Source organism: Volvox carteri (genome assembly GCF_000143455.1).
Source record: "Volvox carteri f. nagariensis unplaced genomic scaffold VOLCAscaffold_42, whole genome shotgun sequence".
Classification (NCBI taxonomy): Eukaryota; Viridiplantae; Chlorophyta; class Chlorophyceae; order Chlamydomonadales; family Volvocaceae; genus Volvox; species Volvox carteri.
Genome location: NW_003307585.1, coordinates 791,415 through 803,620, shown reverse-complemented (window position 1 = coordinate 803,620; position 12,206 = coordinate 791,415). Strand labels below are relative to the sequence as shown.

The 12,206-nt window shown below is 53.8% G+C and overlaps 2 protein-coding genes across 2 annotated transcripts in view; both read right to left on the bottom strand.

Annotated features, from left to right (window-relative positions):
- Positions 1-376: 376 nt before the first annotated feature.
- VOLCADRAFT_64667 (uncharacterized protein) lies at positions 377-5,893 on the bottom strand (the record flags this gene model as incomplete). The annotated part of the gene is made up of 10 exons (XM_002954324.1): positions 377-461; positions 1,058-1,128; positions 1,938-2,066; positions 2,374-2,508; positions 3,292-3,390; positions 3,542-3,619; positions 3,826-3,891; positions 4,281-4,329; positions 4,821-4,921; positions 5,735-5,893. The coding sequence occupies 10 exons, from the start codon at positions 5,891-5,893 to the stop codon at positions 377-379; spliced, it is 972 nt and encodes a 323-aa protein (XP_002954370.1).
- The window catches only part of VOLCADRAFT_95232 (uncharacterized protein), a gene marked incomplete at both ends in the record, with an annotated part of 7,628 nt that continues 1,156 nt past the window's right edge, over positions 5,735-12,206 (bottom strand). Inside the window, 9 exons of the mRNA XM_002954323.1 lie at positions 5,735-5,824; positions 7,776-7,836; positions 7,987-8,005; positions 8,299-8,432; positions 9,106-9,242; positions 9,303-9,372; positions 10,485-10,546; positions 10,805-10,954; positions 11,404-11,508. Of these exons, the coding sequence (XP_002954369.1) occupies positions 5,735-5,824; positions 7,776-7,836; positions 7,987-8,005; positions 8,299-8,432; positions 9,106-9,242; positions 9,303-9,372; positions 10,485-10,546; positions 10,805-10,954; positions 11,404-11,508 (828 nt within the window). The remainder of the gene's footprint in view (positions 5,825-7,775; positions 7,837-7,986; positions 8,006-8,298; positions 8,433-9,105; positions 9,243-9,302; positions 9,373-10,484; positions 10,547-10,804; positions 10,955-11,403; positions 11,509-12,206) is intronic.

Sequence of the window (12,206 nt, the reverse complement as noted above, 5' to 3'; positions counted from 1 at the left end):
CCCGGCCTACACCTTTTCCCTATTCTACAAGCACCACACACAAAAATTCCAGAAAACATACCCCCACACACTTTACCTCCTCCTCCATCTCCCTCTCCTTTTCATTCAACTACCTTCCTTCGTTCATTTGTTTCTCCATTCTGCCTAAGCCGCTCTCATGAAGCGCCGCTGGCGCTGCAGCTGCTACAGCTGCTGCCGCTCCTGCTGCTGCTGCTGCTGCTGCTGCTGCTGCTACTGTTGCTTCCGCAACAGAAGATATACGGCTTTTCCCATGGGGTCCTAACGCACCCGCATGACGAAACCCCTAAAACGCCCGTATAAACCCTCCCAAACGTTTGCATAATAGGAAATCAGTCTCGGGCAATACCGATCCCTTTCACGCCGTTAAGTCTGGCGGCTCGGCCAGCAGATCAGAGATGCCATCGAAATATGGATGATGCAATGCGGCAGCAGCAGTAATCCTGCAGGGGTTCGTAAGGGTGGGGGCCCCAAATCAAGAAGCACATGAACAACACTAGTGGAACACGAATGAACAGACATTGTAAATACAGAGGAGCTTGTAATATTGACATCAATTATTTCGGTGCGCTTCAATATTCAGTCTTCATTTTATCCATCAATTATTTTAGGCAATGGATGATGTATGTGCCATCACACACTACTAAAGCTAAAACCCCACATGGTTCGGACGTGTGGAGGGAAAAGCATCCCTACGCAACACCTACACTGTAACGCCTACATTGTAACGCCTACGCTGCAACGCCACACTGTAACGCCCACACTGTAACGCCTATGCTGTAACGCCTTCGTCCCCAAGTGTGTTGGCTGGCCACTGAAAAGGCCTCCCGAGATGCTGGTGAAGCATCTCGCGCGTAAAAAATGTAGTTGTTGTGTGTGCCGTACAGTGTACCAGCTACTACACCCTGCAGGGACTGTTGGCGTCCAAGGGCTGAAGTACGAAGAACTGCCACAAAGTAGCTTCTGTCCGAATGCCACATCGTCGCATTACGCACATTCCAGTCCATTTACGTCACCGTACGACACATGTATGACGCACCGCTGTGCAGGGTCGTACTCCAGCATGCGCCTCATCAGGTCGCGTCCCTGGAGATCTAGCCGCGGCGCGATCTGCGGGGCTCGTGTATGCGTTGGTGTGTGCGTGTGAGAGAGGGCGAGTGTGTGTGTGTGTGTGTGTGTGTGTGTGTTTGGGGTCCGTACATGCACAGTGTGTGGGTTGTATGCGTTCGAAGTGTGGGGGTGACGGGGGGGGGAGACAAACGACTGGCGAAAGAGAAAGACAGTTCAGGATAAGACAAATGCTGCAGAAGTATACACTGACCAGTGATGACTTGGGGCGGAGGAGTTTTGGGGTGGGGTGGGGGATACATGCAAAGCCAACGAAAACAACTCCAGACGTGTGCATATGTGTGTGTAGGGGGGTGGGGGTGGGGGGGAGAGAGTAGTTCTTTTCCTCTCCCCCTTTTTGGGCCTTTTGGTGGGAGCCTCATCTCAGCCTTCCTCCGGGGGTGACTTCCCGCTCAGGTACACACCTAAAAATCAACCACGCCTACTCCTAATTCTGTGCGTCATTTTCATTACGTCATTTTCATTGCGTCATTTTCATTACGTCATTTTCATTACGTCATTTTCATTACGTCATTTTGATTGTGTCATTTTCATTACGTCCTCACCACACACGGGGGAATGTCATTGGCAGCTTTTCCGCATCCTTCCTTCCTAGGGTTGGGGTCTCTTTCGCACTCTCTATCTCTCTGCAGCTGGCTTTCCATTGTTGGGGTTGGTTTGGTAAGGAAAACCACCGCCCCAGCGGGACCCCCCCTCCTTTCGTCCTCCCCCCCCCCCTCTCCCCGCCCTTACCCTGCGCGTCCCCGTCGTACACCCCACATGCCACGTCACCCTCTCCCTCACTCTCTCACCTCCTCCCAGGGACGGGCCCGGAAGCGGGGCAGTGCGGGGCGCCAGTGCGGCAGGTCCGCCAAACCCGGCCACGCGGACACGTCAGGGGTACCCAGCTTCTCAAAAATTTTGAGCAGCGTGTCGATTTCCTGGTTCGGCGTGAAAGATACGGCACAGGTACATGAGCGAATGGCCCGTACAATATATCCAACACTGGCCAATTTAACGATCTGCGCCAAACATGGATTTAAATGTTTTTTTTATTAATTATGAAAACATTGTCAGAGACTGTTGTTGCCGTACACTTAAGTGACTCTGCGGTTTCAAAATCGTGATCCGTTGCGATCCGGGCTGACAATCCGTTGTTTTCCCCCTTCCAGGTGTTTATTATGGAACACGAGGGATCACGAGGGAAAACAAGAAAAAAGGAAACAAGAAAATTACATACATACTTACCGTGGAGCCCGGGAATAACGGCCAGCGGTTGGACAGCTCCAGTACGACACACGCCACGCTCCAAATGTCCACTGGAGTGCCGTACACCTTTCCCCCCAGGAGCAGTTCCGGCGGACGGTACCACAATGTCACAACCTGCGGTGTGTTCGTGTGTTGATTTGTTCGTGTTGATGTGTTGATTTGTTCGTGTTGATGTGTTGATTTGTTCGTGTTGATGTGTTGATGTGATCGTGTTGATGTGTTCGTGTTGATGTGTTCGTGTTGATGTGTTCGTGTTGATGTGTTCGTGTTGATGTGTTGATTTGTTCGTGTTGATTTGTTGATGTGATCGTGTTGATGTGTTGATGTGATCGTGTTGATGTGTTGATGTGTTCGTGTTGATGTGTTCGTGTTGATGTGTTGATTTGTTCGTGTTGATTTGTTGATGTGATCGTGTTGATGTGTTGATGTGATCGTGTTGATGTGTTGATGTGATCGTGTTGATGTGTTGATGTGTTCGTGTTGATGTGTTCGTGTTGATGTGTTCGTGTTGATGTGTTCGTGTTGATGTGTTGATGTGTTCGTGTTGATGTGTCGTGTTGATGTGTTGATGTGTTCGTGTTGATGTGTTCGTGTTGATGTGTTCGTGTTGATGTGTTCGTGTTCGTGTGTGTTTTAAATAAAAAGTTCGTTCGGAGGGGAAGGGGGTGAGTAAGAGGGGAAAAGGCCAGCTGGTCGGACCAGGCAGGGTCTGGACGGGGAAGGGTCGCGGAGGGATTGAAGCGCCGAGGTTCATCCTGGCATATCATCCTCGCACATATATCGCACACCCACCCAAAAACCTCTCATAAATACACACACATACACATTCCAAACCCGCGGCTCACCTATACACACACGTACACACACACCGATACATACAGATGCGCACACGCATACCTCCGGGCTCAAGAGCCGTACAGGCAGTCCGAAGGCTCTAGAAAGGCCGAAGTCCGCAATCTTTAGACGGTTTCCCCGGTGCAAATCGATGAGCAAATTCTGCGTGGTGAGAGTTGCGGGTTTGCCTGAGGGAAATATTGTGTTTCACAAGGTGCTGAGGAAGGGACAAACTAACTTTCCTCTCTTTCCTGTACACTACTGTACGACCGTACGACACCAGGGGTACCACCTGGGGGGTGAGCTGTCATACCTGGGGTTTCAAATCTCTGTGTAAGATACGGCGGCGATGGCAGTATTCCAGCCCGCTCAGCATCTGATACGTGTAGTACTGCAGTGCCGTACACCCCACATGTACAAACCAGCGTCACCGTTATATCCGCGGCGGGGAGGGGGTTTGGGGCGGGGGGGGATGTGGGGTGTTGGGACCGTGTTTATAATACTGTTCTGGTGGGATTTTAATGGCTGGATTCCTGGACCGGATCAGATCCGACCAAATTTAGATCTAGCCAGGCCAGATCCCAGATTCTGCCGTACCTTCACGAGGCGCGAGTTGGATCCAAGCTGTGGGTAGATGTGCATCAGGCGATGAAGATCCAGATCCTGAATTTAAGGACGGGGCTCGTACGTTATTCAAGGATAAGGGTTTTACATTGTTTAGGGTCTTTCAGGTTTTTTCAGGGCTTTTAGGGTTTAGGGTTTAGGTTTTTAAGGGTTTACACTTTTTGCCCATCCAACCCCCCGGTGCTTCTCCCGGCTTAGTTGTCAGAGGGTTAATGCCGTACTCACCTCTCCCTTCCCTTCCCTTCCCTGCCCCTCCCTACCCTACTCGACCGTGGGGCCGCCCTCCTATGTCCACCTTCGGGCGGACGGTCCAATCCCCCGAATCGCCCCGAGTCGGACCAAACCCTACCATCAACCCCCAATCCTTTTTACCCCAAAGCCTATATTTCCCATTTCACCTCGAACCCATTCGCAATCCACATCCTTACCAGAAAGTCAAACACCAAAAACAGTTGTGTCGTTCGTTGGGCATCGGAGCTGCCGTAGTCACGAGTGACCTCCCGCAACCTGCATGTATGTATGTATGTATGTATGTATGTCGTTACAGGGTAGTTAAGCTTCACCAGCGGCCCCCTTTCCCTTGGAGGCAGTTCCCGAGGCAGTATGTATGTATGTATGATGTGTGTGGGGGGGGGACAGGGGGGCATAACTTCGCCCTGCGGCCGCTACCCTGCGAAACCCTGGCTTCCCCGGTATTTCGGGGCGCCCTCATCCAGTCACCCCCTAGCCAACTTCTCAGTGGGGATCGCTCAGGTTTCGCACCTATGTAAGCGCCCGTACGGGTGAGGGTTTCAGCGACCCCTATAAACGTTAACATAACAGCTCAAACAGGATAGCTAGCACACAGCGAGCACAACCACAGTCACCCAGTGATAACAATACGGAGTGTTGGCCTTTCACACAAGTCACATGTACGATATGTGTGCGGCAACTACTTCAACCGCTAACCGCCAACGCTAACGGCCAACTCCCACCTGACTACGTTATCGTGCCGCAGCTCCAACAGAATGGCGATCTCGCGAAGTGCACTGCTGGGAACACCCTCTTCGCTGTCATCCGGCCGCATCTCCTGCCGTACAACATGTCGTACAGAAGCCGTACGGATGCAGATACCAAGATTTTGAATATGCACAGCTAAGGCATGCAGACCCCCCCCCCCCACACACACACACAGGCACACACACAGGCACACACACAGGCACACACACAGGCACACACACAGACACACACGAACAGACACACAGACACAGGAACAGACACAGTCTTGCCCCACAAGACCAAATCACAACAACCACCACCAGATGACTCCTCCTCCGGTTAGATTTATCCATGTTGAGGTATCGGATAGCTAGGGTAGCTGCTAGGATATGTAGTCCATGGGGCCCCTACACGGGCTTCGACGGACATTCCCGCATTCGTGCGGAACACTTTTGTAACTTGTAACTGCTGTAGACTGCGCCTAGCATCACAGATTTGCCCGTCGGATCTTTTGCCTAAATTTACCGCAGATTACCGTACATTATCGTACCCTTTTGGTCGGCTGTACGAGGGGGGTTGTACATACCGAAGCTCCGCTCTGCCTAAAACGGTTATGAACTTACGATGGTTGAGTGGAGGCGGAGGTTGCAGGTGTCACCGAAAGGCTCGTGCACACGAGGCGGCTCACGCTCTCCTCACAAACGCACAAACATGCAAAAACACATACGTGATACGTGATCAAGATCATCACACATGTACACATGAAATGCGTGTCCGTGTCCGTGTCCGTGTCGGATATGAAAACACCGCACAAGGCACGCGCCCTGCATAGATGGATGCATACGCACATACATTTACATACATATATACGCACGACACGCATTTAAAACACACCGATGCACACCTTGACAGCCACGGTTTGCCCGGTAGCCACCTCCGTAGCTCGATACACCACCCCGTAGGTGCCCTCTCCCACCTTGCGCTCCAGCCGGTACTGTGTACGGGCATGTACGGATATGTACGGATATGTACGAGCATGTACGGGTGTAACAGAAAGGAACATCTCTTTCACCAAAACTCCTCCAATGCCCAAATCGATTAGTACGCAAGCACCTAACGCTAGTGCGCGTACGTCTCAAAACATTTTTTTGTTTTTTGCCCCATTTGTTTTGTGGGTTGAAGACCCGGTGACGAGTAATTGCACCGAGAAATTGCTGAAGGGGGACTGAACTGCCTGGTACCAAGGCGAGGTGTTCGTAGGAAAGTTTCAGAGAACTTTCCACAACAAGAACAAACATACAGCTAGCGGTCCTTAGTGCTGGAAGGCAGGAAAGCGGGTTAATGAACTGCTGGGGAAGTGAAAACGCAAGGCCCATGTGAACAGAATGCGATTGCCATAGTGGAACGTCTCCCGCACAACACATTGACCAGTCGTGACCCGCGGGTCGGTCTTGGGCCAAGCAATCCACTCATCATATTGAATCTCTGCTCGCGGGCTCGCCCTTTTAGCTGCACCATTCCAGCCAGTCGCACGCCATGCAGTCGTCCAGATAGCCATAGATAGGTTTTCAACTCGGCAGCGCATTGAAGCGTGCGCTGGAGATGTGGTGCTGCTGATGTTTTCCTGTTTCCTCACGCTTTACTTTAAGTAAGCCAGACAAAGGAGTGCTTTGGACGGTAGACTCCGGAACGATCGTGTGCTCATATAAACAGAGGCAGATGGATAACCGAGGCAGATGGAATTTGAAGCGTGCGCGACGCTATAGCAAAACTTTTGAACCGAAATAAAAAATGTCGTTTCAGGTGTCCTTCAGCACGGGTTTTCCGCTTTACAATATCCAAACAATAATAAACAGCCGAGATGACATGAGACTGCACACCAGGACGTCGTGATGATCGGAGAGATGTGCAGCCATCCAGACTTGCCCGGTTGTTTAGCAGGCGAGGAAGACTGTCCGCGGCAGCCCGCGGGTACATAGCTGCTGCTTTTCTCGAATTGGTGGACAATTGGTGGACGTCGGTGGCGCACAGTCTATCGTAAGCCTGCCTGTCGCCAGACGGCAAGGATCAAAGATGTGCCACGTCGTCCTCCGGTGGTGAACACGAAGATTAGCTGGCGCGGTGGATGTATCACAAAACGGCAAGAGCATCCCTTTGCTCCGTTCTCTCTTCGTGATGTATGTATGCTTTGCCAAACAGCACCAAACAATCAGGGGGAAAATGCGACTGGTAGTGGGTACCTGGTTAGCGATCTGGATCAAATCGGCCAGCTGAGCAACACAGACACAGCAGCGTGACGAGCTGAAGTAAAATTCAAAATCCCGTTTGCGCGCGCCAAAAGTACGTCGTCGCTGTACGCCTTAGCCCAGGCGCTTACAAATCCAAAAAATATCTTCAAATATTTCCGACATGAAGCATCGCCAAGCATAATGAAAATCTTGCCAGCAGCACGTTCTCGTCTAAATGGATCCCCTTCGCCGGAGCACGCAACTCTATTTGGTCTAGCAGCATGCGGCTCCCTCTTCAGCCGAGCCGTGCTGCACCCCGCTGGTCTCCTCTTAAAACTGCGCAAAGCAGTTCGAAGCACAAGCGCGGACAACCGGCCGGGCTACACCCGTCGGCTCGGAGTACTTCGAAGCACCTACAAAGCCCTTCCAGCATAGTTCCTAATAAGCATAACTCCTAGCATAATTCCCTAGCATGGAACGAATTCACGAGAAATTCAAATTCCCTTTCTGCTTCCCTGGGTGACCGCCACACAACCAGCAAGCTCTCTGTCCTCAAACATCCCTACCCATTCACTCGCAGCCACAATCACCACCACCGCGTCAATCGCCACCGTTGCCGCGCCTCCGTGCGCCTCACCACCTTCACCACCTTCACAGGCAATCCGCTCCCCCCATAAACTCGGCCCCCGGCCCCAGACTGCCTGCGCCCCTCTGCACCTGAGTCAGCACACCCGGGTTCCGGAGCAACATGATGCGCACGTCCACACCGGGCAGCAACCTGCAGGGCGGCAAGAGTGGGTGGGTGTGTATGGGGGGGGAGGAGGGGGGAGGAGGGGGAAAGGAGGGAAGACTAATCATGAACGAGTGAAGCTAATACCAAGAATATACACTGATACGCCAGAAGTATGTAAGTATGTAAATAACTAACCATTCGCGACTTGTGGGGACTGGGAAATGGGAGTGGAGGGTGGGGTGGAGGGCGAGAGGAAAGGCAGAGCAGGAGGAGGCAGAGGGGTGAGGAAGAGGAAAAGGAAAAGAAGCATCGAACATGAAATAGAGGAAGTGGAAAGAGTCTGGAAGAGTTAAGGGATGGTAAACCAACATACAGGTAACAGCGGAGAAGGGGGGAAGGGGAGATTATATGAAGATGAAGATGAAGAAGAAGGTGATGATGATGATGATAAAGGTGAAGCAGGAGAGGAAGTAAAAGAGGATCTAACCAACTAACCAACTAACTAACTGTGCCGGCTGAGGGATTCCCAAAGCAGCAGCAGCGCGATGGAGTCCCCCGGGAGGGGCGGTGGTGGCAGCGGACGGAGGGGGGGGGAGGAAATGCGAAACGCAATGGGTGGATGGGGGGTACTGCGATGAGTACTGCGCGACGGAGTTAAGAGGGCGGGCGGGTGGGGGGATAGGCGGGGCGGGTAGGCAAAAGGGAGTACCCGGGGGTTAGGATACGATACAGGTGGGGATGCGAATGCGGTATACATATTAATAAAATGGATGTGTCGACTGGCGATGGGGTTTGAAGCTTAGGAAGAGGGGAGGAGAGAGAGAGAGAGGAGAGAGAGAACAATGGTGGAGGGAGAGATGGAGATAAAAATTGGCGGTGCTGCTGGTGCTGCTGATGCCAGCACTTAGTTGCGGTACTGCTACTGCAACTGGTACTGCTACTGGTACTGCTGCTCGTACTGCTGCTCGTACTGCTACTGCTGCTGGTACTGGTACTGCTACTGGTACTGCTGCTCGTACTGCTACTGCTGCTGGTACTGGTACTGCTACTGGTACTGCTGCTCGTACTGCTACTGGTACTGGTACTGCTGCTGGTACTGCTCTACTCCGTTGTGACGCCCCGGCCGCGGCCGCCGAGGCAGGGTACGCAGAACCCGAGCCCAACCTCCGCCGCCGCAGCAAACTAACCACTGCGGCCCTGCAACAGCCGCCGGCACCTCCTCCATCATCTCTGGGCCCGTGCACCAACAGCCTCTATCGATACCCACATCCAGCAACCCTCAACCGCGCCTGTCGCCCTCTTCCTTTTCCTCACACTCCCCCATACCCGCCGGCTAGCCGCGATGCCGCCAAGAGTATCGCCGCCTCCGGCTCCGCCTCCGCCGCCGCTGCTCTGCTGCTTCCCGCTACCTCTCGCCCGCCTCCCGCTACGCTGCCCGCCACCGCCTCCACCTCCGCCACGTCACGTCACGGACAGCCACGTCACCACAAGCTGAGGCGGCGGTTGCTTACAACGGCCAACAACAGATCGGGATTGCTCCGCAACAGGCCCCGACCGCTGCGGCCGCTGCCGGGCATGAGCCTGCGTGCGTATTTGTGTGTGTCCATGTCTATGTGTGTGTCTACGTGTATGTATGTATGTATGTATGTATGTATGTATGTATGTACAGCGACCAGGCAGGAGCGGCAGGAAGTGAGGATTCCAGACAGCAGCCAGGAGGGGCGGAGGAGCAAAGAAACAGGGGGGAGGGGAAGGGAGCGAAACACAGGCAGGTACCAGGAGACAGGAACAGCGGAGTGCGTTGCAGTAACAGCAGTGGCAGTAGCAGTAGCAGTGGCAGGAGTAGTACTGTTTTGAGGGCTGTGGTATGGTGCTATCGTACGGCAATGTGACGGCAGCGGGGCGGCGCGCGGCGGCGGCAGTGGCGGTGGTGGCAGCAGCACGTTTGGTACACAAGTGCTGCCGTTACCGCTACTGCAACACCAGCCAGCCCGCAGGCAGTCACACACACACACAGACACACACACACACAGACACACACGCACACAGACACACACACACACAGACACACACGCACACAGACACACACACACACAGACACACACACACACCACTTGTTGGGCACCAAGCCGCTCGCAATATCACTTTAGCACCGGCAGCAATAGCTGTAGGCCACAGCAACACCTAACCGCCAAGCAGAAACCAGGGGGCCCGCAGCCGAATCCCAATGTAATGAATGGATATGGATATGGACGGATGGTGGTGGTGGTGCGGCGCAGCAGCAGGAGAAGGGAAGCTACATAGGAAAAACGACCCACGGGGTTGGCGGTGGTGGTGGTGGTAGTAGTGGTGGTGGAGACGGCGGCAGCTACAAAGCTGCAGATACGCGCATGACGTTGTCCTACCTGAGGAGCGAAGGGGGGTTACTAATGAGCGGACTTCCGAAGCTTTTCCCTCTTGCTCGAGCCTTAGAAACCTATTAAAAAAATGCTCTTGTTATGAAAGGTAAAACTTCTACGGGTTTAGATGCCAGGAAAAAAGGCCCATAGGTTGAACTCTCTAAAAAGGAAAGAGTCCGAAACCCTCTCGTGACCGAAAACACACAACCCCCCCACCGGCCGGGGGAGGGGAAGCCCTGTCATGCCCGGCTCTCAGCCCCCTTTCCCCCCTTCCCTGCCGTACAACATCCGTACCGTTCCAGCTCGCCGACCACCTCGTCCACATCCTCCACCAGCAGCAGAGGCTGCTGCGTCACCTGTGTACGACGGTTCCGGGAAGTACTGTGCCAAGGTGCAAAAACGAGTGGAAAGGTTTTTGTCCCGTTCTTTGTCGAGATCGATCCTGGAACCTCTAACGGTCATGCAACCCACCCACAGCGGAACTTTCCAGGAACTCTATATATGCTTTCGCCTCGGCAAAGTATAATCCCCCCTCCCTCCTCCGCTTCGCCCAACCCCTCTCCCTACCGCGACAAGCTCCCTCTGCTCCCCCACCCCTCCGCCGCTGACCTCACCATCTGGCCGAGGCCCCCCTCGGGAAACATCGTCCCCAGCTTCCTGTGCGCCACCTCCACCCCCGGCCACTCCGCTGCGGTCAGCAGCGTGGGGCGCTTGGCGATGATGACGGACACGTTTGCATCGGGGAACATCTCCCGGAGCTGGACCTGATGGTGGTGGTGGTGATGGTGGTGGTGGTGGTGGTGATAGTGGAAGTAGTGGAAGTAGTGGTGGTGATAGTGGAAGTAGTGGTGGTGATAGTGGAAGTAGTGGTGGTGATAGTGGAAGTAGTGGTGGTGATAGTGGAAGTAGTGGTGGTGATAGTGGAAGTAGTGGTGGTGATAGTGGAAGTAGTGGTGGTGATAATGGAAGTAAGTGGTAGAAGGAGAAGAGGCAGTGGAAAATGAGAAGAAGGAGAAAGGGAAGGAAAAGGAGGAGGGGAAACCCTAAGGTAGGCCTAGGCTAGGCCTGATCAAGTCAAGAGAGGGACAGATGAAAAGGAGAGAAGGAAGGGGAAGGGGAAGGGGAGACTTTACAACAACAAGCCAACACTCAACCAGCTCCTCCCCCCCTTCCCTGCTTCAGGGGAGCCCTTGCTTGTCGTACTGTCACGTACCAGCTTGTACGCCACACCCCGGGTATCCGAACAGAGCTCCACCAAGATAGCGGGTTTTAACGACAACAGCCGACTTCGTATATCTGGCAGTAGCAGGAGTAGCTCCTAACGAGGGGTAGCAGCAGCAGTAGCGGCATTAGTAGCGGCAGTAATAATAGCCGCCTCAGAGAGTAAGGTGTTCACAATCACGGGGGGGGGGGGAAATCAATGGTGGCGGCGGTCTTAGGATATGCCTGCAGTGGCTCTGTGTCGCCTGCAGTGGCTCTGTGTCGCCTACAATGCCTCTGCGTAGCCCTGTTCAGGTGACACATGCGCGCGACTGCACTACCTTCGAGTGTTTGTCTGTCTGTGTGCGTGCCTTGTCATTTGTTGGAAAACAACCCGCCAGCTCCCACACCTCAAACCCTTCGGGCCCCCCCCCCCACACACACATGCGCGCCACACGCGGCTGCAAGTGGGGTTTTTGAATGGCTGGTTGGCGGGAAAACACTGTATGCGGAACGGGTGTTTCAAGAGATATGAAACACGGTCCCCCCTCCCCACGTGTTCCCCTTTCCTGCGAAAGAGAAGGGTGTGTAAAAGGCCGTCCGCTCAATCCGCTCTCCATCGGACTTCGGAGTCCAGTGCGGCCATTTCGGGAAACCCAACACATGTTTCTGCGTCCATTTTCTTTTCTTTTCTTGCTTGACCTGACCTGAGGGCAGCCAGGCCCCAGCCAGGCTGCGTAACCTGGCCTGACTTTTCCTTCACCTCCGCCGCTGCCGCCGTCGTCCTCGTCCGGGCCTGACTCCCCTCCCCCCCTT